Source organism: Mustela nigripes, chromosome 17, assembly GCF_022355385.1.
Source record: "Mustela nigripes isolate SB6536 chromosome 17, MUSNIG.SB6536, whole genome shotgun sequence".
Taxonomy (NCBI): Eukaryota; Metazoa; Chordata; class Mammalia; order Carnivora; family Mustelidae; genus Mustela; species Mustela nigripes.
The window spans coordinates 18,316,153-18,339,212 of record NC_081573.1 but is presented as its reverse complement, the minus strand read 5'-3'; the positions used below and the strand labels follow the sequence as shown (position 1 = coordinate 18,339,212).

The 23,060-nt window shown below is 47.9% G+C and overlaps 1 protein-coding gene across 3 annotated transcripts in view; it reads left to right on the top strand.

Moving 5' to 3' along the window:
- GARRE1 (granule associated Rac and RHOG effector 1) overlaps positions 1 to 16,452 on the top strand; it is an 81,055-nt gene extending 64,603 nt beyond the window's left edge. For all 3 annotated transcript variants that reach the window (XM_059383848.1, XM_059383849.1, XM_059383850.1), the window contains exons 9-14: positions 4,031 to 4,156; positions 5,056 to 6,089; positions 10,537 to 10,702; positions 11,406 to 11,543; positions 13,236 to 13,314; positions 13,808 to 16,452. In XM_059383848.1, the coding sequence (XP_059239831.1) occupies positions 4,031 to 4,156; positions 5,056 to 6,089; positions 10,537 to 10,702; positions 11,406 to 11,543; positions 13,236 to 13,314; positions 13,808 to 14,116 (1,852 nt within the window). In that variant the 3' untranslated portion in view covers positions 14,117 to 16,452. The remainder of the gene's footprint in view (positions 1 to 4,030; positions 4,157 to 5,055; positions 6,090 to 10,536; positions 10,703 to 11,405; positions 11,544 to 13,235; positions 13,315 to 13,807) is intronic.
- Positions 16,453 to 23,060: the final 6,608 nt, after the last annotated feature.

The following is a 23,060-nucleotide window of genomic DNA, read 5'->3' as shown; positions in this document are numbered from 1 at the left end:
AGCCACCCAGGTGCCCCACACTGGAGTTTTATTTAAACCGTTTCTCCTTGAAATGTGAGGGTCCAGTGATAGACTCTGCCAAAGTCTTAGGACTTGTTGATATATGAGGTGAGGGTGAGAAGTTTACTTCATGTCCCAAAACCTCCCTTCTTTCAGTTTCTTCCCACACTAAGTTTTTTATTTGATTTTTGAGATGACATATTGTTAATTTATATAGATTTCTCCATTCCTATCAAACAACATACCAAAAGCTCACTTTTATGTAAGATTTTTGTGTCCCTGAGTTCTTTTTTTTTCTTTTAAGATTTTATTTTATTTATTTAACAGAGAGAGATCACAAGTAGGCAGAGAGGCAGGCAGAGAGACAGAGGGGGAAGCAGGCTCCCTGCTGAGTAGAGAGTCCAACATGGAGCCTGTGATCCTGAGATGACCTGAGCTGAAGGCAGAGGCTTAACCCACTGGGCCACCCAGGTGCCCCAAGTGTCCCTGAATTCTTAATTTGTTTTCCAACTCAGGTTCTTACTGAAAAATACTAAACTTAACCAGGATTCTCATTTTAGAGAAAATAGTTTGAATTTTTGAATAATTGAGTGAATATAAATAACTAGTACTAAAATGGTGAACACTGCAGTTTACTTCCAGAACTCTCCATGTATCATGACTAATTCATTGAGAGTAATTCATTCTTTGTAATTCATTGAACCGCCACAAAAGACCTTATAGACTGTAATTTCTTGGGGAGGCTCCCTCTGGTGGTTGCTTTTGGTAAAAGTACAAAGCTTTCAAAATACATATTTTTGTTTCTTTCGAAGTATAAACTATGTGCTTGTTGAGAAGAATGCCAAAAGAAGTGATTGCTTTACTCCACCTTTGGAAAAATGAAATAGTTAACAAAGGCAGTCAAGAATTTATTATATGCTTTGCGTTTAATAAAGTGGAGTGTCCCATTGCCAGATATGTTTTTTTTCCAAATTAAGTAATCCCTTATTTAGATTTTTTAACTGTCTTATTTTAGTCCATCCATTCTTTCTTTCGACAAATACTTACTAAATACCTTCTATGTGGCAGACACTGCCTGGGCTCTGGGAATTTAAGTATGAGCAAGACAGATGGGCTCTCTGTCCCTAGCAGAGTTGACTTTGTAATGGGAGGGATGGTGAGGGGACAGCTAGCAATCATAAGAGTTCAGTTCAAACCCTAGCACATGTTTGAGGGGCTAGGAGCAGAATAATGTCATATGATGGAGAATGACAGAGGTGGTGCTGGGGAGGGGAGGCTGTTTAGGATGAGGCCAGTCACGAAGGGTCCTTCCTTGAAGATAAGACATTGGAAAAGAGCTGGCCATGGAGAGAGCAGATGGGGAAAGGATTTCTGAGGAGTGAACTGGCACGGCTGGAGACGTGGTGGGTGGTCATAAAGAGAGACTCACAGAAGCCAGGACTTGCAGTGTCCCCAAGGGACTTGGATTTTCTAAGAACAGGTAGAGGGTTTTAAGCAAGTCTACGTGATTTGCCAAAAGAATGGTTTTCGTCTCTTAAGGGGATTCTATCCATCAACTCTCAGGACTGATAAATTAATAAAAGTGCCGATTTATTGATTTTCAGAAAGAAAAATTATTCTCCCCAGCAACTGTAGTACTTCTTTCTGCATGACCAGCAAATGCTCTCCTAGTGGGCAAACATATGTGACCCACCAAATCACAGCCAGGAGTGGCTTGGGAGCACAGAGCAAAGATGTCCTAATAATCAGGAATTCCAGGCTGAGAGACTCGGGTACATGAACCCTGGCCAGGTCCACTGGCCAAGATTCTCTCCCAGGAGTCAGGGTCTGGTTGGTCACTGGCAGAGCTTGCCTTTCGCAGTGTTGCTGAGGCTGGCTGGCTCATATCCTCAGAGACCTGTTTCTTTGCAAGCCCTCAGTCACGCTGGGGAGTGCTACTGCCTTCTTAGAAGGCTTTGCAAGCTGTCGACTTTACCACTTATCTGCCAGAGTGCCTAGTAGCAGACAGACAACATCTTCCTGGTTCTGCCTCTCAGAAGAGGCCTCTTGGTGGAGGTACCCTGAATGGGCACTGTGACCTGAATGGTGGGAAGCAGCTCTCAGGAGAGAAGGCTGGGCAGAAGCAGCAGAAGCAAAGGTCCTGAGATGTGGGCAAATCCATCATATTCAGGGAGCAAGCCAAAGCCTGTGACTGGGACAAAGATAATGGAGGTGACAGTGGAGAGAGGTGTGGTCAGAGAGACAGGAGGGATAAGGTCACAGAAACCCCCAAGGGTTGTTTAGATTTTATTTCAGTCCTGACAGGATGCCACTCAAGGGTTTTAAACAGGGAAGTGATGTGTTCTGATTGGCGCTACCGGTTCACTCTGCCTCTGTGTGGAGGGTGGGCTGGGAGGGACAGCAGCAGGGGAGAGGAGACCAGCTGGGAGGTTGGTCCTGAGACGCAGATGCTGGTGGTTTCTTGGAGTAGAGCTGTAATAAAAGAGGTGTGAGAAGTGCTTGGTTTGCTGGTGGACTGGCATGGGTTGCAGGTAGCCAGAGATGATGTGTAAGTTTGGGGTAGGTGGCTGTGTTGTGTACTTACAGAGGAAGTGTATAGGTTTCAGAGTGGTTTTTGATGGAGAGGCGAGGAAGCACTTGTGCTGACCAAGCTGCCTGTTAGATGCACCCAAGAGATGTCAATTGTGCAGTTAGATTCAGGAGAGTGGGGTTCGGGAGGAGGGGTTTGGCTGGTGAAGGAAATTTGAGTCTTCCGTGGAAGATAGTCTGTGCAGCTGCAGGACAAGAGGCAGCATTGTGGGGAGAAAGAACAAAGCCTAGGACACACCACCATACCGAGGTCGGGGAAGCAGAGCAGGAGGAGTCAGCAGAGGAGGAGACCAGGAAGGAGCTTGCCAGCCAGGTGGGAGGAAAGTTGAGCAAGTCTGGGGTCACCGAGCTACAGATGATAGTGCTGCGGGAGGAAAGAAGCATTGCACAAGTTGCTGAGATTGAGTAAGATGGAGACCGGTAATTGACCTCTGACACTGGCGAGATCAAAGGTGTTTGATAAAAGCTATTCTAGTGAAGTTATGGGGACCAAAGCCCAGCAGGAGTGGGGTGAGGTGAGACTAGGAGGTCAGGAAAAGGAGGAGACAAAGTGTTTTGCTAAAAGGGGGAGTAGGGAACTTAGCAGTATCTGGAGGGGAATGTGGGGCTGAGAGAAAAAAGCTGGTCTGTGAGGCCAGTTTGTTGGCCCAGGTGAATGTCATGGGGCAGGGGGATTAGGTGAGCAGGGGTCCTCAGGAAAGCAGGAGGGTACAGAGCATGCAGTGCTCAGCTAGAGAGTCAGCCGGTGGCAGAGCAGGCCTTATCTTCCACCCTGACCATGACCAGAGGGGCAGGCTGGTAGTGTAGGCACGGGCACTCGAGGGGGTGGTTTAGTGGTAAGGAGAGGGACCAGATCTCCTCTTGGTGACATGAGGGTTGTGATGGGAAGGAAGGGGAGAAGCAGCAGGGATGGCCGAGCTCGGAGGAGAGGGGATACGGGCTGAAGTGGTCAGCTTGGAAAGGGAAAACATTCACTCATGGGGGAAGGCCATGTTTAGTGCTTACCTGAAGTTTGCAGCGAGTCCAGGTTTGTCCCTCCTTTGACCTTTAGTTTCTTGGGGACGAGGATGTTTTGGAAAGGGTGTCAGATCCCAGAATCTGAACACAGTAGAACAGAATGTCAAGGGTGGAGCCAGTGTGGACAGTAAGAGGGCATTAGGGCCCCCAGAACATAGCACCTCCACTGAACCCTTCTCTTCCTACCAAACAGACTCAAGAGAATTAGAAATCTAGGGTGATCGCAGCCCTTGTGGCTTTCTCTTCCCGTTCGCAGCAGAAAGTTCCAGTATTAGCCTTGTCATTCTCTTAACTGGTCTTTAATTACTGGATTTTCATTTGGTGCCAAAAGCATGTAAACATTGTAGCCTTTTGTACAAAGCCTATTTGGGACCCTTTCTCAGAGCAGTGCCACCTAGACTGACATGGCCTGCCTCCTGCCTAGGTGCCTGAAGGAAGACCCTGCTACCATGTCCCTGCTGCAGAGAAGCCTCGATCCTGAGAAGACCCTGGGGCTGGTGGACGTGCTCTACACAGCCGTGCTGGACCTCAGCCGCTGGAGGGCAGGGAGGTGGGTATCCCTGCTGATCACCTGAAGTAGCTCACATTTGGACCCATACTCAGGGACAGTGTGCCCGTGTACAGTCTCCTGCACGCTCACATTGCTGATCCTTTGTGAGGTAGTAAGGCAAGAAAGAGAACTTTTTGGTCACTAAAATTTGGAATCATTTCGAACTTAATGGTAAGTTACATTCATACCAAGCATTGCTCTCTGCCCTTTATCCAGATTCCTCAGTTACTTAGCATGTTTGCCTTCATTGGTTTTACCATTTGAGAGTAAGTCCATCAAAAGGATTTTAGCCCAACTCATACTCTCCTCATGAACGAAGACCAGAGAAACGTGTAGAAAATTTACTTAATATCCTACATGAAATTTATTTCTATCTGAAAGCAGCTGACAGTCACAAGACCATCTCTGGGGAATTATGAACTTCAGAATGGTAGGGACCTTGAACATACAGCCGAACTCACAAGTGAACATCCCTTTCCGAACTCATAAGTGCCAAGGCCCGGAACACTGCAGTGGTTTGTCCCAGGTCACAGCAACCGTCGCCTGCCTCAGCCCCGCACCCTTTCCATCTCTGGGGCTCTCTTTCAGTACTAGGAAAGTTCTCGGAAAACACTGAAGTAACCGGCGTCTGTTCTTGGCACTGTCTTTGCCAAGACAACAGTGCTGCTTGGTGTCACTGAGTTCTGCCCACTGCCCTACCTCTACCCACGTCCCTCTGCTGGATCAGTCTTATGAACACTTAAAAGTCTGGGGTTTCATTTTATTTCTCTATAAAATAGATGAACATGACACCAGGACACTAGAGAGACTGTTTTTGTCCTTTAAGTCTTTTTTAGATGCAAAGAGATCCATTTTGTATTTTGTCTTTTTTAATTTTTAATATGTTTCTGTTGAAATAGGGAACAAGCTTTACCCTGCATACAGATCCAGCTTCAAAGGGAGATTTGCGATTTTGGGAATCAGGCTGACCTGCCTTCTGGGAATGGGAACAAATCCTCAGGCGGCCTACAGAAGACGTTCTCCAAGCTGACATCCCGGTTCACCAAGAAAGCTTCATGCACCAGCTCTAGCAGCAGCACAAATTATTCCATCCCAAATACCCCTTCCAAAAACCTCTTCATAGCTGGGTGTTCAGAAGAGAAGGCCAAAATGCCCAGCAATATTGATTCAAGATTACAAAGCATTTTGAACATTGGTAATTTCCCTAGGACTACAGACCCTTTACAGTCAGCGCAGAATTCCAGTAATCAGATGGCCAATGGTTTTCTCCTGGAGAGACATGACAACTTCCTGCCAGGGGATGATGGCAAGGACGAGAAGGGCATGAACTTACCAACCGATCAGGAAATGCAAGAGGTGATCGATTTTCTCTCGGGCTTTAACATGGGCCAGTCACATCAGGGCTCCCCATTGGTGACAAGGCGTAATTCTGCTGCCACAGCCATGGTGACTGAACAGAAGGCAGGAGCCATGCCGCCACAGCAGCCACCACTACCAGTGCCCCCTCCACCACGGCCACCCCAGGCTGGAGCCCACGCCCCTCTGACCCCCCAGCCCGGCCTGGCACCTCAGCAGCCATCCCCAAAGCAGCAACAACCCCAGGTCCAGTACTACCAACACCTGCTCCAGCCCATTGGACCTCAGCAGCCCCCTCCCCAGCCTCGGGCCCCTGGGAAATGGGTGCATGGCTCAGCCCAGCAGCCCACCCAGCCAGTCGGAGCAGGTCTGTCTCCTCTCGGCCAGTGGCCTGGCATATCTGATCTCAGTTCTGACTTGTACAGCTTGGGTCTGGTGAGCAGCTATATGGATAATGTGATGTCGGAGGTTTTGGGGCAGAAGCCGCAGGGACCTAGAAATAACACCTGGCCAAACCGTGACCAAAGTGATGGCGTCTTTGGGATGTTGGGAGAGATTCTGCCCTTTGATCCTGCAGGTATGTGGACCACCCCCCGCCCTGTGCCGACCTTGGGGTTTTCACAGAAATGTAATCACTGGGACTTCATAGGGCCCATCTGATACAGCCTTACTTGTAGGGGCAAGTGAATTGCTAATTTCCCTTTAAAGACCTTTTCTCGCTGTTGGATGGCAAGTATGGGACACATCCAGCAAAGGTAGACAGCCATGGTGAGAATGAGACTAGGAAGGTCAGGACTACTAGTTTTCTCTCTGTGCAGAGGCTGGGATCGAGGCCAAGAGAAGTTCCTTGAATGACTCCACATCCCAAAGTTGAAGTGGGCTTCTGTCTGGGCCCTCCTGTTCGTGGGAGCCAAGACATCAGGCCCTTTGTGAGCTGCTCTTTCCCTGATTACATAACCTGGTCTATGCTTAAACGCTAGGACCTATGAAAGGTGGTAAAGCATCCTCCTGCCTTCAGAGAATATGGCTTCTCCTGGCCTCAATAGTGTGAAAATACCACTAGAGTTACCTCACAAAATTAGTGAAAGAACCTAGAAATAGACAAAAATAAACTAGGAGGAGGAAGTAATTAAGGAGAAAAGCCAAGATTAATTGAATTTAGAAGAGAAATATAATAGAAATTATAAATAAAATCTAAAAAGGTCTCTTGAAGGCCAACAGAATAGATAAACCAATTTATTATAAGTCTCAGTAAGATGAGAGCAAAGAGAAACAAGATTAGGCAAGAGAAAGGAAGGGCGCCTAGATGGCTCAGTTGTTAAGCTTCTGCCTTTGGCTCTGGTCATAATCCTGGTGTCCTAGATCAAGTCCTGCATTGAGCTCCTTGCTCAGCCGGGAGCCTGATTTTCCCTCTGCCTCTGCCTGCTGCTCCCCCTGCTTTTGCCCTCTCTCTCCCTCTGACAAATAAATAAATTTTAAAAGTAAACAAATAAATAAAATCTTAAAAAAAGAAAGAAAAATATGTCATTTCAGAAATAGGAGAGATTAAAAGAAGTTTAAGACGTTACTACGTACGTACGACTCAATGACAGCATATTTGAAAACTGAATGGAAAAATGACTTCTTTCCTAATAAAATACACATCACCGAAATTGTGCCAAGAAGTGGAAAACCTGCCTAGATCTGTTTCAGTAGAAGAAATTGGAACAGTAATTATGAAGCCAACGTGATTTTCCCATAAAAACTTCATACGGGTTATTTAAAAGCAAACCATAGTCCTCTCTTTATGAGTGTGAATAGAGGCGGGATGACAGAGCCATGATGGGAAGGCAGTTCTCTGTTACTACCGCCAGCGTAGACAGGTGGGACAGTGGAAGGACTCTGCTGCTGCTCAGTAACCCCTGGTGTCATCCCACTGCACGAGAGGTCACACAACAATAGAATTTACAAAGACATTTGATAAAAGCTACCAGTGATTAAAAAAAAAAAAAACAGGGGCCCCTGGGTGGCTCAGTGGGTAAAGCCTCTGCCTTCGGCTCAGGTCATGATCTCAGGGTCCTGGGATCAAGCCCCAAGTTGGGCTCTCTGCTCAGCAGGGAGCCTGCTTCCCTTCCTCTCTCTCTGCCTGCCTCTCTGCCTATTTGTGATCTCTTGTCTGTCAAATAAATAAATAAAATCTTAAAAAAAAAAAAAGACAAAACAAAACAAAAAAGAAGAAAGGAAAACCTCTAAGGAAGACAGGAATAGAAAGAAATTTCTTTTAAAAAAGAAAGAAAGAAAGAAAGTAAGAAATTTATTAAATATTAAAAAGACTGCCTACCAAAAGCCAGGAGCAAGAATTACTCTGTATAGTAAAACAGAATCATTCCAGTTTAAATCAAGACCCAGATAGAGTAGCAACTGTTACTGCCAGTAGGTGTAACTTTGTCTCGGACTTTCTAGCAAATACAGCCAGACATGTGTAATAAGATTTAGAAAAAAGATACACTCGGGGCGCCTGGGTGGCTCAGTGGGTTAAGCCGCTGCCTTCGGCTCAGGTCATGATCTCAGAGTCCTGGGATCGAGTCCCGCATCAGGCTCTCTGCTCAGCAGAGAGCCTGCTTCCCTCTCTCTCTGCCTGCCTCTCCATCTACTTGTGATTTCTCTCTGTCAAATAAATAAATAAAATCTTTAAAAAAAAAAAAAAAAAGATACACTGAAAGCACATCTGTTTCCTGGCAACAGAATTGGAGAGGGGGGGGGGAAGCCCAACAAGACTACCTAATTTAAAAAAAATGAATTAGTGAATCTGATAAGGTGGGTGGTTGCAAGATAAATACATAGAAATGCATTACTCTTTAATGTAGCAGAAGGTATACAGGTAGAAAATATATTCTGTTTAAGGAGAATACTGTAAAATATATAAATAACTATAGCAAATATTGATATAAATAACCAGCAAAAGAGGAATTCCATGCTCAAACAGCCCAGCATTAGCTACTAATGGAAAGAAATGTTTCCTTAGGTTGTCTAAAAATCCCTCATACTGCTGCTCACGCTTTCTTGTTCTCTGGTAGATGTGGGCAACCTTGGACCCTGGGGCGCAGGAAGGGCCCATGGTTCCACCCCGCTCCAGAAAAGCAGGCCCCACCTGGCCTGCCACTGACTGGGGTGGGCGCAGTGCCACAGAGGGCATTTTTTTCAACTGCTCTTAGACGGTCTGTACATCTTTTAATAGTCATGTAATTAAGTCCAGAGTATAAACTCTCTTTGGCAGAATTTTACCGTTTTTGATCTTTGTTGAGTCCTGGGTGGCCTCTATGTCTTTAAGCTACAAATGCTATTAGCTTCATCTGCTGCCTGTCCTTTTTAATCTGCAGGTCCTTGATGGACCTTCCTGCAGACCCTGCCCTAAGGGCATAAGATCTGCATCGCCCTTTCCCCAAATAAAGGAAGGGCATTCCTCTGGATAGATGAAATTACAGAAGGCCCATCTTGGGCAAAGCCAGTTCCTCGCAGAGTGCCCCTTCTTGACAGGGCACACTTAGCCCCTGGAAGCATAGCTTGACTCACTGCAAAGGGAGCTTTGATTTCAGCCCAGCCCCTCCCCTCCCTTGTTGTGGGCATCTTTGTGCAGTGCATGCAGTCTTACCAGCAGTCCTATGGCGTGCCCTGAGGATGAGCTAAGAATGATATTTTGCCCTAGTATCTTCCCCAGCGTGAAGCTTTAAGTATACACTGCTGAGTCATGTTCAGCTTGTGAACCATAGATACCTTTCTGCCATATCTTCTTTTTTTTTTTTTTAAGGTTTTATTTATTTATTTGGGAGAGAGAGATAGAGATAGCCAGAGAGAGCATGAGCAGGGAGGAGAGGGAGAAGCAGGCCTCCTGCTGAGCAGGGAGCCCGACACAGGGCTCGATCCCAAGACCCCAGGATCATGACCTGAGCTGAAGGCAGACGCCTAACCAACTGAGCCACCCAGGCGCCCCCTCATGCATCCCCCATCCCCCGCCGTATCTTCTTGTTTGACTTTTCCTCTCAGCGTCCTCTATGCTGTTTTTTCCTCCCACTTGTACTGTCCTGCCCATCCTTACTCAGCTCTGGCCAGTATGTTTCGAGTCACCTCTTTTTTTTAAGATTTTATTTATTTGTTTGACACAGAGAAGAAGAAAGAGGGAACACAAGCAGGGGGAGTGGGAGAGGGAGAAGGGGATTCCCCACTAAGCAGGGAGCCCGATGTGGGGCTCAATTCCAAGACCCTTTGAGCCAAAGGCAAACACTTAACCTACTGAGTCACCCAGGCCCATCTTAATACCTCTGAAATTCTGATATTTCATTGCATTCATTACTCACTGTCTTTACACAGAGTAGATCTGCCATCCAGTATCCAGGAAAATCCTGGATTCAGATTGGGCCAAGTGGCAATGACACTGATGCTTTGACAACTTGAAGGTTATCAGTTCACTTAAAGACATCAATCATATGATTTTCTTTCTTTCTTTTTTTTTTTAAGATTTTATTTATTTATTTGACAGAGATCACAGGTAGGCAGAGAGGCAGGCAGAAAGAGAGGAGGAAGCAGGCTCCCCACTGAGCAGAGAGCCCGATGTGGGGCTCAATCCAAGAACCCTGGGATCATGACCTGAACCGAAGGCAGAGACTTTAACCCACTGGGCCACCCAGGCGCCCCAATCATATGGTTTTCTAAGTTGTTATATAGGTAGCACCAGACATGGGAACATTGTTAAGTATCTGGTATTTGTCTTTAAACTTTAACCATGGATCCCTTTCGGTTCTCTTTCGGTCCCACTTAGCTTGCCTCTGTCCTAGGCCTAACCCTTCTTGACAGTCCCTGTGCACACCCCATCCCCCAGGTCAGATGTCGGGCTGAAAGCCCCAGTCCTACAGCTCTTAGGGCTACCAGCCTGGCAGCACCTCCCCACTTTTTACTGTGTGTGTGACTGGCACATGCTCAGGCAGCAGGGAAGGAAACAAGAGGCCAGTGTGTCCCTAACCCCTCTCTCCCCCTTTGTCTTAACACAGTGGGTTCGGACCCTGAGTTTGCTCGCTACGTGGCAGGAGTGAGCCAGGCAATGCAGCAGAAGCGGCAAGTGCAACACGGCCGCCGCCCAGGCCACCCCCGGGGCCACTGGCCCCCCATGGATGATGCCCATCGGACCTGGCCTTTCCCAGAGTTCTTCACAGAAGGGTGAGTGCTGGGGGGTGGAGGGAAGCTGAGTTTGGGCCCTGAGGATCCCCAGGGGCCCTCTGCATTCTTATCAGACAAATCGATGATTCCAAGCCCATCTGGTCAGATCTTCAGGTGCTCAGAGTTTTGTGACAGACCCAAAGATGCCGAGTGCCATGATATGCCCCTGTGAACACACCATTGGTAGAAATTGATGATTTTCGGCACGTACTCTTCTGCCCGGAATCAGGAACTTACCTGATGGTGTTGTGAGGTCACTGAATGTTTAACACAGTCTCTGTGCTGAAATGGGCATGGCTGTGAACCCTAGGCGATTCATGGAATGCAAATCTTGTAAACTCCAAAAAGCAAATGTGTATGGTTCAGATACCAGTTGTATCCAGAGAACTGTGGATTTCCATGTCTCTTACTGCCACCCAGTTAATAAATCTGGACAGCTAAAGACCATTTCAGCTTTTTGTTCTAACATGAATTTCACACGCAAACCAAAGGCTTCCAAGAAGAATACGGGGCAGCGAAGAGTACATGTTACTTTTGAAATAAGGGACAGGAAGGAAAGCTCGGGTTTTTAGAAGGGAAGACAAGAGACCGAGATCTGGTTGTTAGATGAGTGCGGGATAGTGGGGAAAGCCTCGGGCATGTCCAACTGGTGTCCAGGCTGGCAGTAGGAAGCCCAGGACCAGCTTCTCTCTCTGGCTTTCAGGGACGGCCTGCACAGCGGCTGGTCTGGTGCTCAGGGGGACTCCGCCAGCTCAAGTGATGAGACATCCTCCGCCAACGGGGACAGTTTGTTCTCCATGTTTTCAGGGCCTGACCTCGTGGCTGCTGTCAAGCAGAGAAGGTATGAAGAGATTTTTTTTTTTTTTAAAGATTTTATTTATTTATGTGACAGAGAGAGAGATCACAAGAAGGCAGAGAGGCAGGCAGAGAGTGAGAGAGGGAAGGAGGCTCCCCGCTGAGCAGAGAGCCCGATGCGGGGCTGGATCCCAGGACCCTGAGATCATGACCTGAGCCAAAGGCAGAGGTTTAACCCACTGAGCCACCCAGGTGCCCCGAAGAGATTTTTAAAAGCAAAGGATAGAGGGGCATATGAATGTGTTCCCCAGCTCATTCCTCTGGAAAGCTCAGAAACGCCATGGCTCCCGGTCAGCCTGGTGTGGGAGAGGCAGCGGGTCTCTGTTAGCATGGCCTTGCTGTAGCCCAGGCTCCCCGTGGGCTTGCTTGTAGCCCAGGTGACTTAACATTGGGTTGAGACTTCACTGGCAGAAGAGTTTCATGCAAGTAGGAGCCGGAAAAATCAGTAGGAGGAAAGGGAGGGTTTTAGAGATGGGTCTGGACACTGGTTTGATCCTTACAAGAGGCAGCCCTTTCTGTGGAGGAGCAGGACCAGGATGACTAGGTTCTAATCAGGACTCACCAATAGGCTTTGCAACTCCAAACTGGGACCTGGCCCTCTCTGTTCCTTAGTTTCTTTATCAAAGTTGAAAAGAAAACATAATAGAGTATATTCAGGTCTAAGAAGTTTTTGAAAGTAGGGATGCTTGACTGGCTCATTTGGTAGAGCATGAGACTCCTGGTGTCAGGGTCATGAGCTCAAGCCCCTCCTTGGGCATCGTGACTATCAAAAAATAAAAATAAAAAAGAAGGGAAGGGAAAAAGAAAAAAAAATCAAACATGTTAGATTCAGTTAGTTGCTATGATGAAGAATATGGTTGGCGCCAGGGTGGCTCAGTCGGTTAAGCATCAGACTCTTGATATCAGCTCTTAATCTCAAGAGTCATGAGTTCAGGCTCTACATTGGGCTCCACACTGGGCATGGAGCCTACTTAAAAAAAGAAAAAAAAATATATATATAGGAGTCAGGGAGGCCTCTGATGAGCAGACAGCCGAATACAATGAGGGAGCAACTGGGTAAGACTGGGTGTGTGTGAGAGAGAAGAATCAGGGATGGTATGTGAGGTTTTGGCTGGAGCATCTGTGTGAAAGGATGTGCCAAGGAGCGGAGACCGGAGGAGCAGGGCTGAGCCAGGGGTAGCATTTAAGATGTCTGTGTTAGACAAGGGAAATCAGAGAGGCCGATAAAACGGCGAGGAAGCCACCAGGAGCATGGCCTCTGTAGAGACCACTGTCTGCAGGTGGGAGCACAGAAGACTGATTTACTTGGCTTGGAACTTGCTCCATCCTCCCTTTTTTATTCAACATTATAACCAAAATTTTTCATGTTCGTAGTTAAAACTAACAGTCTTTTAAGTTCCACTTCCCCAGGGCATGGTAAATAGTCAGTATCCATTGACTACATTAACAAAAGCCAGAGCCAGCAGACTCAAAGCCTGGGAGAGCCAGCCCCCCACCCCAAGCCCAGAGGCCTCCTGGGAGTGCTCCATTCATTGCCCACCACCCGATCTCCTGCATGCAGTGGACCCAGGTTCTCCCCACCTAGAACCAGCACCCAGAACCAGGTGGCCAGCAGGGCAGCAAGGTCAGCAGGGCAACAAGCCAGGCACCCACTGCACTGAGCTCTTGGTTCTTTCAGGAAACACAGCAGTGGAGAGCAGGAGACCAGCACGCTCCCCTCACCGCCTCTTCTTACCACAGTGGAGGACTTGAACCAGGTACCATGGGCCCTGCTCTGGCCACAGAGGGCCAGCTGTGTGGGGGTACAAATCGTGAGCGAGGTTCCAAAGCTTAAGTTTCAAGAGGGCTTCAAAGACGGGTTCTTTGTGGTGAACAACTTTTTTCCCCATGATTAACCATCTCACCTGACTCAGAGCCAGATGTAGAGGAGCCCCTAGGATTGTGCTGTCCACTGGGATAGCCAGTAGCCACATTTGGCTATTTAAATTGGAATGGATCCAATATAAATACACATTGAGTTTCTTAGTAGCACTGGCCACATGCGGGGAGTGTCTACTGCATTGAACAGCACAGGCACAGAACATTTCTGTCACTGCAAGTTCAGCTGGACAGTGCTGCTCCAGGGCTATGGGGAGGGTGAAGGGCTCCCTCCCTGTCTCCCAGGTGGGAATAAGGACCAGAGACCTGGGGAGGTGGGAAAAGATGACCAATTGCCAGAAATGCCACTAAGAACCCTCTTCTATCTCTCAGGATAACAAAACCAAAACGTGGCCCCCCAAAGCGCCCTGGCAGCACCCGGCCCCGCTGCCCAGCACACTGCCCAGCCCAAGCGCCCCACTCTACGCAGTTGCCAGCCCCAGCAGCCAGTGGAACGACACCATGCAGATGCTGCAGTCCCCAGTGTGGGCCGCGACCAGTGACTGCAGCGCCACCTCATTTACCTATGTGCAGCCCCCACCGCAGCCCCCACCCCCACCGGCACACAAGGCAACACCCAAGGGCTTCAAGGCCTTCCCCGGGAAGGCTGAGCGCCGGCCGGCCTACTTGCCCCAGTACTGACCCAGGGGCAGCCTGCCTGCCTTGCCCAGAGCTGTTGGAGCCAGCTTCCCCACCCCAGGGCTGACTAGCTGGCACCAGCCCCCCCAGAGGACCAGTGCACCCCTGTACCAGGCAGGGATCCTTGGGGATGTGGGTAGTTGGCAGCTCCAAGCCTTTAAGGCCTGGCTTCTCAAACTTTGGAGGCATCAGAGCCCTGGAGGGCCAGCTGGAAACAGCTTTCTGACCCTCAGGGAGATGCTGGGGGATCTTTGAGCTATAAGCTCCCCCAGTAATTCTGATGCAGGTGGGCCATAGGCCACACTTTGAGAAACACAGCTCTCAAGTTTGTAGTCCCACTGTGTGTGTTGGGAAGGCCTCAGGCCTGAAGGCTGAGAGCAAAACTGACCATTCTTCTGAAACCCCTCCCCCTCCTCCTCCTTAACACGTTGAGTGATGACCACATCAATCACTGTATTTTATAGCTATTTTTCATAGAGGTTTTTAGTTAAAACATCTCCCGCCTAAAACGCATTGAATATTTTAAGATAACAAATATAGAGGCTGGATGTTTGTTCAACACTATCTTTATTTAAGCTTACACAAAACGGGCAGAGTATAGAATACTTGTGATTGGAAGCAATCACCTGTTTTTTCTGTGGGTGGGCAGCCAGCCCCTCGCCACCCCAAGCAGCACCCCAGGGGTGCAGTTCTGACTGGATGTACAAAGCCAGGATCGTTTGAGAGGCATATTCCTGATGGTGCATGGAGATGAGCCAGCTGGCTGCTGTCCATGTGCGGGATGACGTTGCACCTGCTGCCCTCAGATCCACACGTGGCCAGAGGCTTTGACACAGTCTCCAAACTTGGGGGTGTGGTCAAGAGGCTGCACAAAGACACCTGCACTTGAACTTGCAGTAACATTTGTGAGCTGGCTCAAGACAAACCGATTAAGATGTAGATAGGAATTAATTTAAAGTCTTTTCTTTAAAAAAACAAAACAAAACAAAACACAAGAACAAAAAACCACCTCATTTGCAGTTGACATGTGCCATTAAAGAGGTAACATCCTGTGGATTTAGGGATATTTTCCAGCCAGAATGGATCCAGAAGAATTGAATGGTGCTTAAATTGAGAAATAATGATACATATATCTCTACAGAGTAGACATATCCCGCTGTATATTAATTGAGGTTACAGAAGTTCTTTATATAAAACTTATTTAAATTTTTCATATTTCATCTTTGAAAAAGTCTAATTGAGAAAAATCCATAATATTTTCTGGTATGAAAGTTGGACAGTATTAATATTTTTTTTATATTTTCTTAAATCATTAAACCATTTTAATATATATGTTAACTACTAATAAATGGTTTATTCTTTCTAACTCCATATAAGCTTTTCCAGCAGAGATTGTAATAACACATTTATGTTCTCATTTTTCTACGGATATAAGTAAATTTATATTTAAAAATACCAAAAAGAAAAAATATATATGTATATGTATGTATACACACTAATGATAGAGGCCCCCTGGGGTGTCTGAGCCCAGCCATCTGAATTTTTAGTACTGTGTTGCCAGGCTGTTTGCAGGCCTCGGGTGTCGTCTTTTGTGCTGTGTGGGGATGCCGTTGCTGCCTGTACTTCTGATCCTTTTCACCGTGGCTTCCGAACATTCACCTCACCATGTTTACAGAGAACTATTTTGTACATAGACTTCTCCAGGCACGTGCTTTGCACCAACCCTGCGTGGCTCTTGTCTCTGTTTGCTGTCCCAGTGTGTATCTGTCTGAGCGTGTTTGTGGCTGTTTTCCTTGTAAGGTAGTTTTCGGTTTTCCTTCTGTAAGGTGTCCACAGTACCTTGTATTTTCAAGTTCAATTATACTGAAGTACTCTTGTTTTAATAGTGCCTCCCCAAAGACCTCACCCTGGACAGAGGTCAGCCCTTGACGCCCCAGTGCAGGTGACCTTGACACTGCTACATTGTCACTCTCTGGTCTGTTTTTCTCGATTAAGCGGGACGTTTTGTAATCGCATATCCGTGGGCTGTGAGACTGTGTGAAGCTGTTTGTGTGGTCTCCTTGTAGGTGCTGTGTTCTCGGCACCGCCTTGCTCTGAACACTGGTAATTCCAGGTGCTGCGCTCGGCAGAGGGGTCTTGCCAAAGCGCATGTGTGTGCGTGTGTGAGTGTGTGTGTCCTTTGCATGGCCGGGCGTGACTGCCTTGCTCGGGCATCAGCAGGACATCGTGTGAATAGTTACAACGCTTCCAAACTGGAACTCTACATTTTGTATCTTACTTTTAAAGCTCCTATAAGTAAAATAACTATTGGCTTTATTAAAAATATACATTTAATAATACTTTGTATCTCTGTTTGAAATGAACTGCAGCAGACACCTGAGAAGCCCTGCCTGGTTCATGACTTTGAAAAGGGACACTCGCATTGCTTTTTAGGTCAGCCGGGCCCCTGGTTCTGAGACCTTGAGAGAGGAAAGACCACCAGGAATATTAAGATGAGCTGGCGTGGGTGAGCAGGAAGCACATGACCTACTACACCTCTTTATTTGGCTTCCCTAAGGCCAGTTGCTGGAAGAGGCTTCTGTAGGGACAGAGCCAATGTCATGGTGAAGGAGACCACCTGGAAGGATGCAGGTTCTCTCCTTGGGTTGTGGCCTGTCAACACCCCCCTTCCACCAACCCTGGGCACTATGAACTGCCCAGCCAGCCTTTCCAAGGAGCAGATCCAGGGATGAGCTCTCCCCCTGCTCTGCCAGGGACTCCATATCTGGCAAAGAGACTGTACCTTTCAGGGACAAGGACTAGTCTCTTTGGATAATATCATCCTGCTCAGCAAAAGGAAAACTTGGGTGAGAACCACAAAGGGAGGGTGTGTTACAGGAGAATTTCAACTTCTTTTCACTTAGAGCAAGACCTTATTTGATCGAAACTTTTTTTCATGAACTCAGGAAAATGGATATGAGCATTAATCTATAACCCACCAGTGTAAATACTGCTCAGGCTTCTTTCTGCTGAAATGCCCAGAAGCTGGGCATGGGGACCAAGACCCAGAGCCTTCTAAGTGCCCCCCAGGACAAGGCTGCTTAGTAACAGCTGTGTTGCATGAGTGTGCTAGGAAATACACTAGAAGTGCATATTAAAATGCTAGCCTTTTATTCAAGCATGTTCCTCTTCAACACCAGTACGTGGTGCTGTTCACTGACTTCAATTCACAGCAGTGGTGGAGACAAGAGGAGTCTCAGGGCCTGGCTACATGCCCAGTGGTTGAGTGGAAACCTGAACAGATGTTACACCTGAGCTGCAAGAGGGTTCTTGGGAGGCTGGTGACCCTTCCTTTGTCACCTGGGGGACCCTGGCAAAGTAGGGCATCCAGCTTAAAGGAGTGCTGCTGAAACACGGCATGCCAGCTGTGGCACTCTGAGGAGATGGTCCTTTGTGCATCCTGTAGCCACTGTTGTGACCTGCTTCCTGATCTGGAGGCACAGAGGAAACAAACCTTTCCAATGGCCAGCTCCTCAAGTGCCAAAAAGCCATGTCCAAGGAAGGCATGACTGGCTGCCTCCCGGCCACATATGCTGAGGAACATCCGGGGGCAGGCTCCTGGAAGTATCACCCACAGCTGGCCTTCTGATTCCACAAGGGGAGGCTGGCTGGACTCAGGCCTCTGTGAGTGTGGTGGGAGGGCTGCATGTGGCAAGTACTGGGACTGGGTTCAGAATGTGGGCTTAAGTGAGGAGGAAGGATTGTTTCAGGAGGTCATGTTCCTTGCAACAACTGAAGTCATTTAGGGGCAAGGCCCTTGCTAGGAGCCAGGGCTGAAAAGAAAATCCAGTCTCTGCTTTTAAAACTCAGTCTTCACAGTCCCATCTTTCCCATACTTCTGAGGAGGTACCACCATCCATTCACCCAACCGCTCTGGCAGAAATCTTAGAAGACATTCTTAATTATTTCCTTTACTCTCCTTAACTGGCAGGTTCTGTAAGTCTATCTACAAGCACATTTGGATTCCATCATGTTCTTACATATATGCTACCAACAACCTGGTCCTCACTTGGCTCCTGCCTCTTCCTCTCTGGTCTCAGGGTTTCCTATACACTTCTGCCAACCTCAGTGCCCCTCCCCCAATGCCCACCTGCCTGCTGCTCCCACAGTGCTCCCTGCTTCTGCCTCCATCTGTTCTCTTTTGAGTAGAAGCCCAGCCTTTACTCGCTTTGTTTTTCATTATAGCACTTAGCGCTCCCCTAGAATCGAGTCTGCCTTTGTCCCTCTCACTAGAACGAAGTCTTGTTCGTGGCCACATGGCCAGAGTGCAGAACAGCATGAAACAATTTCAGAGGAGCCAGACCAAACGAGGTGTTGATGAGGAAATTATTGAGCAAATTCTAATGCCAAAAAATAATAATAACGACTTAGAATTAGCTCTCACATCAAACTAGAAGAATAATACACGATGCCAGAGTTTGTACCAGAACTGTGAAACGAGATTGACATTGGGAACTGCAGGCAGGATTATGCAGCTTTTTAGTAACTATGGAGTTTTCTATTCTCGTGAAAACCCTAAGGAATTTTTTTCAAGCATCTAACAATTGGAATCGCAGGGAAAATCTGCAGCTACATCCCCAAGCGACGATCTGTCACACGAAACGCCGCGACGCAGGATGAGCTCGCCGCCTGCGGGGGGCGCCGATGATCCCACTCGCGTTTCTGCTCGCGTACGCACGCGCACAACCACCGTACTTGGACTTTGCGCACATGCGCGCGCACGTCCATTTGAGACGTGCGGACGGAGACGTTTGCTAGTGCTCCCTGCATCCTGCTTCCCACCCGGCGCGAGGACATGCGCACACGTGCACCCCGTACGTGCCGGCCCACACGCAAACGCGTGCGCGCTGCCGCCCCCAACCTGCGCCGATGCCGCCTCTCCTGCATGTAGATGCGTGCGCACTGCCTCTCCCGTGAGCGGCTTGCGCGCAAGGATCTCCGGGCAGCTCCTTGGAGGCGCAGTTCCCACCCCTCGCCAGGTCGCAATGACTCAGCATCGGGGTGGGTGCGCTTCCCCGGAACAGCTAGCGAAAATCCCTCGGCGTGCATCGCCCCGCGCCCGACCTCCTGTGGGCTACTTCAGCTCTGCCTCAGAACTGCCCCCCCTCCCCGCGCACTGTCTCCGACCTTAGCGGGTGATTCCTTAGTCTCCAGATTCTGCCTGAATCCTGTCCGGCTGTCCCGAATGAAGGCCTGACTTAACTCATTGCCCATGCCTCAGTTTCCCCATTTACAGAACAGGGCTCCTGTTTGGAACTCTGCTTGCTCGCTAGCCGCAGGCTCACTAAGTGCTAGTCCTGCAAATATTCAATGGGGCCCAGCAGGTTTTCCAAGACTGCGCTAGGCTCTGAGCCAGCCAGGTTTTCTATGGGTTGTGGCTTAGTCCATCCCTCTAAGCTTCACTGCCACAGGACCCTCAGGTATCTGAACTCTGAACTCTGTAGATAGTTGTAGACAGGGCTTGGCACAACAAGTGGTGATGGTGATCATGGTGGTGGAAAACAGTAGGGGTTTACTTCTGTGATAACGTAAAATTCCCTTACCCTGAAAAATTTCCAAACTCCAAATCCCAAACCATCCCGTGAGATTTGATCTGGGATGCTAACCTCACATTCCAGTAACTGATCACTCTCCCGCTCGCCGCACCTTTTCTGGAGGGTTTCTCCCTGTTGCCCTACACAAATCCTTAGATCTAGTATAGAGGGACCGGTGTTAATGCAGTGCAGTGTTGGATTTTCCTACTTCTCTGACTTTTTCTGTGCTGCTGTCCTTTATTTTTATTTTATTTAAATTCCATTAATTTATATATAATGTATTATTTGTTTCAGGGCTACAGGTCTGTGATTCATCAGTCTTATATAATACCCAGTGCTGGTTACAACACAAACTGTACCCAGTGTCCATCACTCCCCCTCCCCTGAGCAACCCTCAGTTTGATGCCTATGATTAAGCTGCTGTTTTTTCTGTTTGAGATGCCCTTCTGGGCCTTTTCCACTTATAAAATTCTACCCTGTCTATTGGAATTAATATCATAGAGGCCTAATTGAGGTTAAAACAGAACTGGGATGATGGGGAATTGCCAGAAATTGGCAGGCAAGACAGGGTTGTGATAAAGAACAGGGCTCAGAAATCAGGCAACTTTAGATTAAATCTCCACTTAGCAATAGGGTGCTTACAGATTTCTTAACCTGCCTGTTTAATGGGGAGGACAGCAGGATAACAGGGCTGCTCTGAGAATTATATGGGCAAGCATTTGGCGCAGAGCTGCAAACATAGTAAACCAGCGGAAGTAGTAACAATGCTAGTAGTTGGTTGATGAATGTCCTTCAAGTAATAATGATCTTCTTTGTCTCTTCCTAATTGTTTTCTCTCTGTAGCAGCTGTGACTTCTGGCCCTCCACATAGCAATATAGTTTTCTGCTAATACAGAAAATACAGGGCACCTGGGTGGCTCAGTTGGTTAAACATCTGCCTTTGGCTGAGGTCAGGATCCCAGGGTCCTGGGATCAAGTTCTGACTCTGCTCACCTCCCCCACCCCACCCTCCAAATCTCCAAATCCCTGCTTGCATGTGTGTGTGTGTGTGTGTGTGTATCTTGCAAAAATAAATTTAAAAAGAATGCATGCAGGGGCGCCTGGGTGGCTCAGTGGGTTAAGCCGCTGCCTTCGGCTCAGGTCATGATCCCAGGGTCCTGGGATCGAGTCCCGCATCGGGCTCTCTGCTCGGCGGGGAGCCTGCTTCCCTTCCTCTCTCTCTCTGCCTGCCTCTCTGTCTACTTGTGATCTCTCTCTGTTAAATAAATAAATAAAAATCTTTAAAAAATAAAAATAAAAATAAAAAAATAAAAAGAATGCATGCAACTGGGTTTTCAAAGCACAATGTCAAACTTCAAATATTATTGGGAAATCTGGAGTAGTTAAACCTGCTGAGAATCAGAGAGCCTAAAGTGCCAAAGGTATATATATCAGAGAATGTCAAACAAGATGAAGCCTCCAAAAAGGCAATCATTAGACATTATGGCCAGCCTCTTCTTCAGTAACCAAAGCAGCACCTGTGGGGATCAAGTGGCCAGGAGACGACAATTAGAGGTGTGTGGCAGTGGTTAGGTGAGTACCCAGAAAACCTTTGGAAGGACATAGTTGTAAATGACAGCCCAGCCCCAACAACGTCAACATGAAGGGAAATCACTGATTTATGTTCCAGCTACAGACAGAGGTAGCCTGGTAACCAGGAACTTGGGCCCTGTGAGGTTGACTCTGGTATCGCGCCGGGGATGACTTTCTGCATTGTTTTCCTTCAGATGATCCTCAGGTCTACTCTTTCAGAAGGGGAAGCTTAACACTACACAAAACTGAGTTTCTCCCTCTGACACTCCTTTGGCTGGCTTAGGTCATGGGCTGTTCTCTGATGCAACTGAGGAGGCAAAGGAAGAGACACAGGAGTGGGATGCAGTAGTTTTGGATAAAGACAACAGACATCCACTGTGGTCACCAGAAAGAGCCTACTAGAAGAAGGCAGTCAGTCAGTGGCTATGGTTGGGCTAGGGCCATCTGAGGAATCACAGGGCAAGTGATGAGGGGGTTGTGTCTACTGAGAAGGGCCTTCCTTTTGGAAAAGGTTGTGAAACACAGGATTTAGGGGTGGGGGTGCTATTCTGTGTAGACAAGTTCCTGGCTTATGTGAGAAACGGTGGTTAAAGTATTTCTCAGGGACTCTAGGAGAACAGATGCCATTCAGTGCTGTCAGGGGTGTGCTGAGTGAGGGAAGTTCAGTTACATTTCAAGAGTTGACAGTTGGCCCAAATCTCTGGGTAAGTAAGGGCCCATGTGGACAGGGCAGTTCCCTATACAGTCCTGTTGACCACTCATTTCTTCAGTCTTCAGCTTTTCTCCATTTTCCTTGTGCATCTTTAGGACCCCAGATATTCCTGGGCAGGAAGGGAAAAGCCATTTGCAGAGATTGGAGGAGGAGGTAGGGACTGCATGGAGCTGGGGGAGTGACTGGAGCAGCAGCGGGACATCGTTCATTCCCAGAGGGCTGGCTCTCTGGAGGAAGCAGGCAATGGAGAAGCTCAGTTTGGGTGCACAGTTCCTGGACCTCTTCTCCTCTGTGGCCATCCATACTGTGTCATCCAGACTCTCACCTAGGCTCATAACTTCAAATGCAATCCATCCACTGATGACTCCCAAGTTTTTCCTCCAGCTCGAACCTTCTCTCCCCGTTGGGGAGAGAGTCAAAAATACCCAATGTGACACCTACACTTAGATGTCTCACAGAGCTTGTGATCTTCCCCCCACCCCAAACTTTCATCTCTCCTTGATGTGAAGACAATTCCGTTTTCCAAGGGATTTGTGTTAAAAACTGGATGTGACTTTGGTCTTTTTCTGTCAGTTCTTCACTCAGTGTATCTAGATTACCATGCCTGACTCCTACTACTTCGACTCAAGTCACCTTCATCCCCGGCCTGCTTTGAGGCAGTAGCCTCCTATCTAGGGTCCTTCCATTCAGGCTACATTGTGGGTCTGATCCTTTGTAAAGCTTTTTAAATGATGTCCTTCCACTCTTAGAACCCTTTGATGGCTTCGGATTTCTCTCAGAAAACCAAAGTTTTCACAAGGACTTATGTTTGTTTTTGTGTTTTTTAAGATTTTACTTACTTATGTGATACACACACACACACACACACACACACACTGAGCACAAGAATGGGCAGGGGCAGCAGGCAGAGGGAGAGAGAGAACCAGGCTCCCCGCTGAGCAGGGAGTCTAACATGGGGCTGGATCCCAGGACTGTGAGCAAAAGGCAGATATTAAACCTACCGAGCCACCCAGGCAACCTGGACTTACAAGTTCTATGCGATTTTGTTGCTTTCCTTCTCTCTCTGACCTCAACTCCTGTCTCTTTCCTT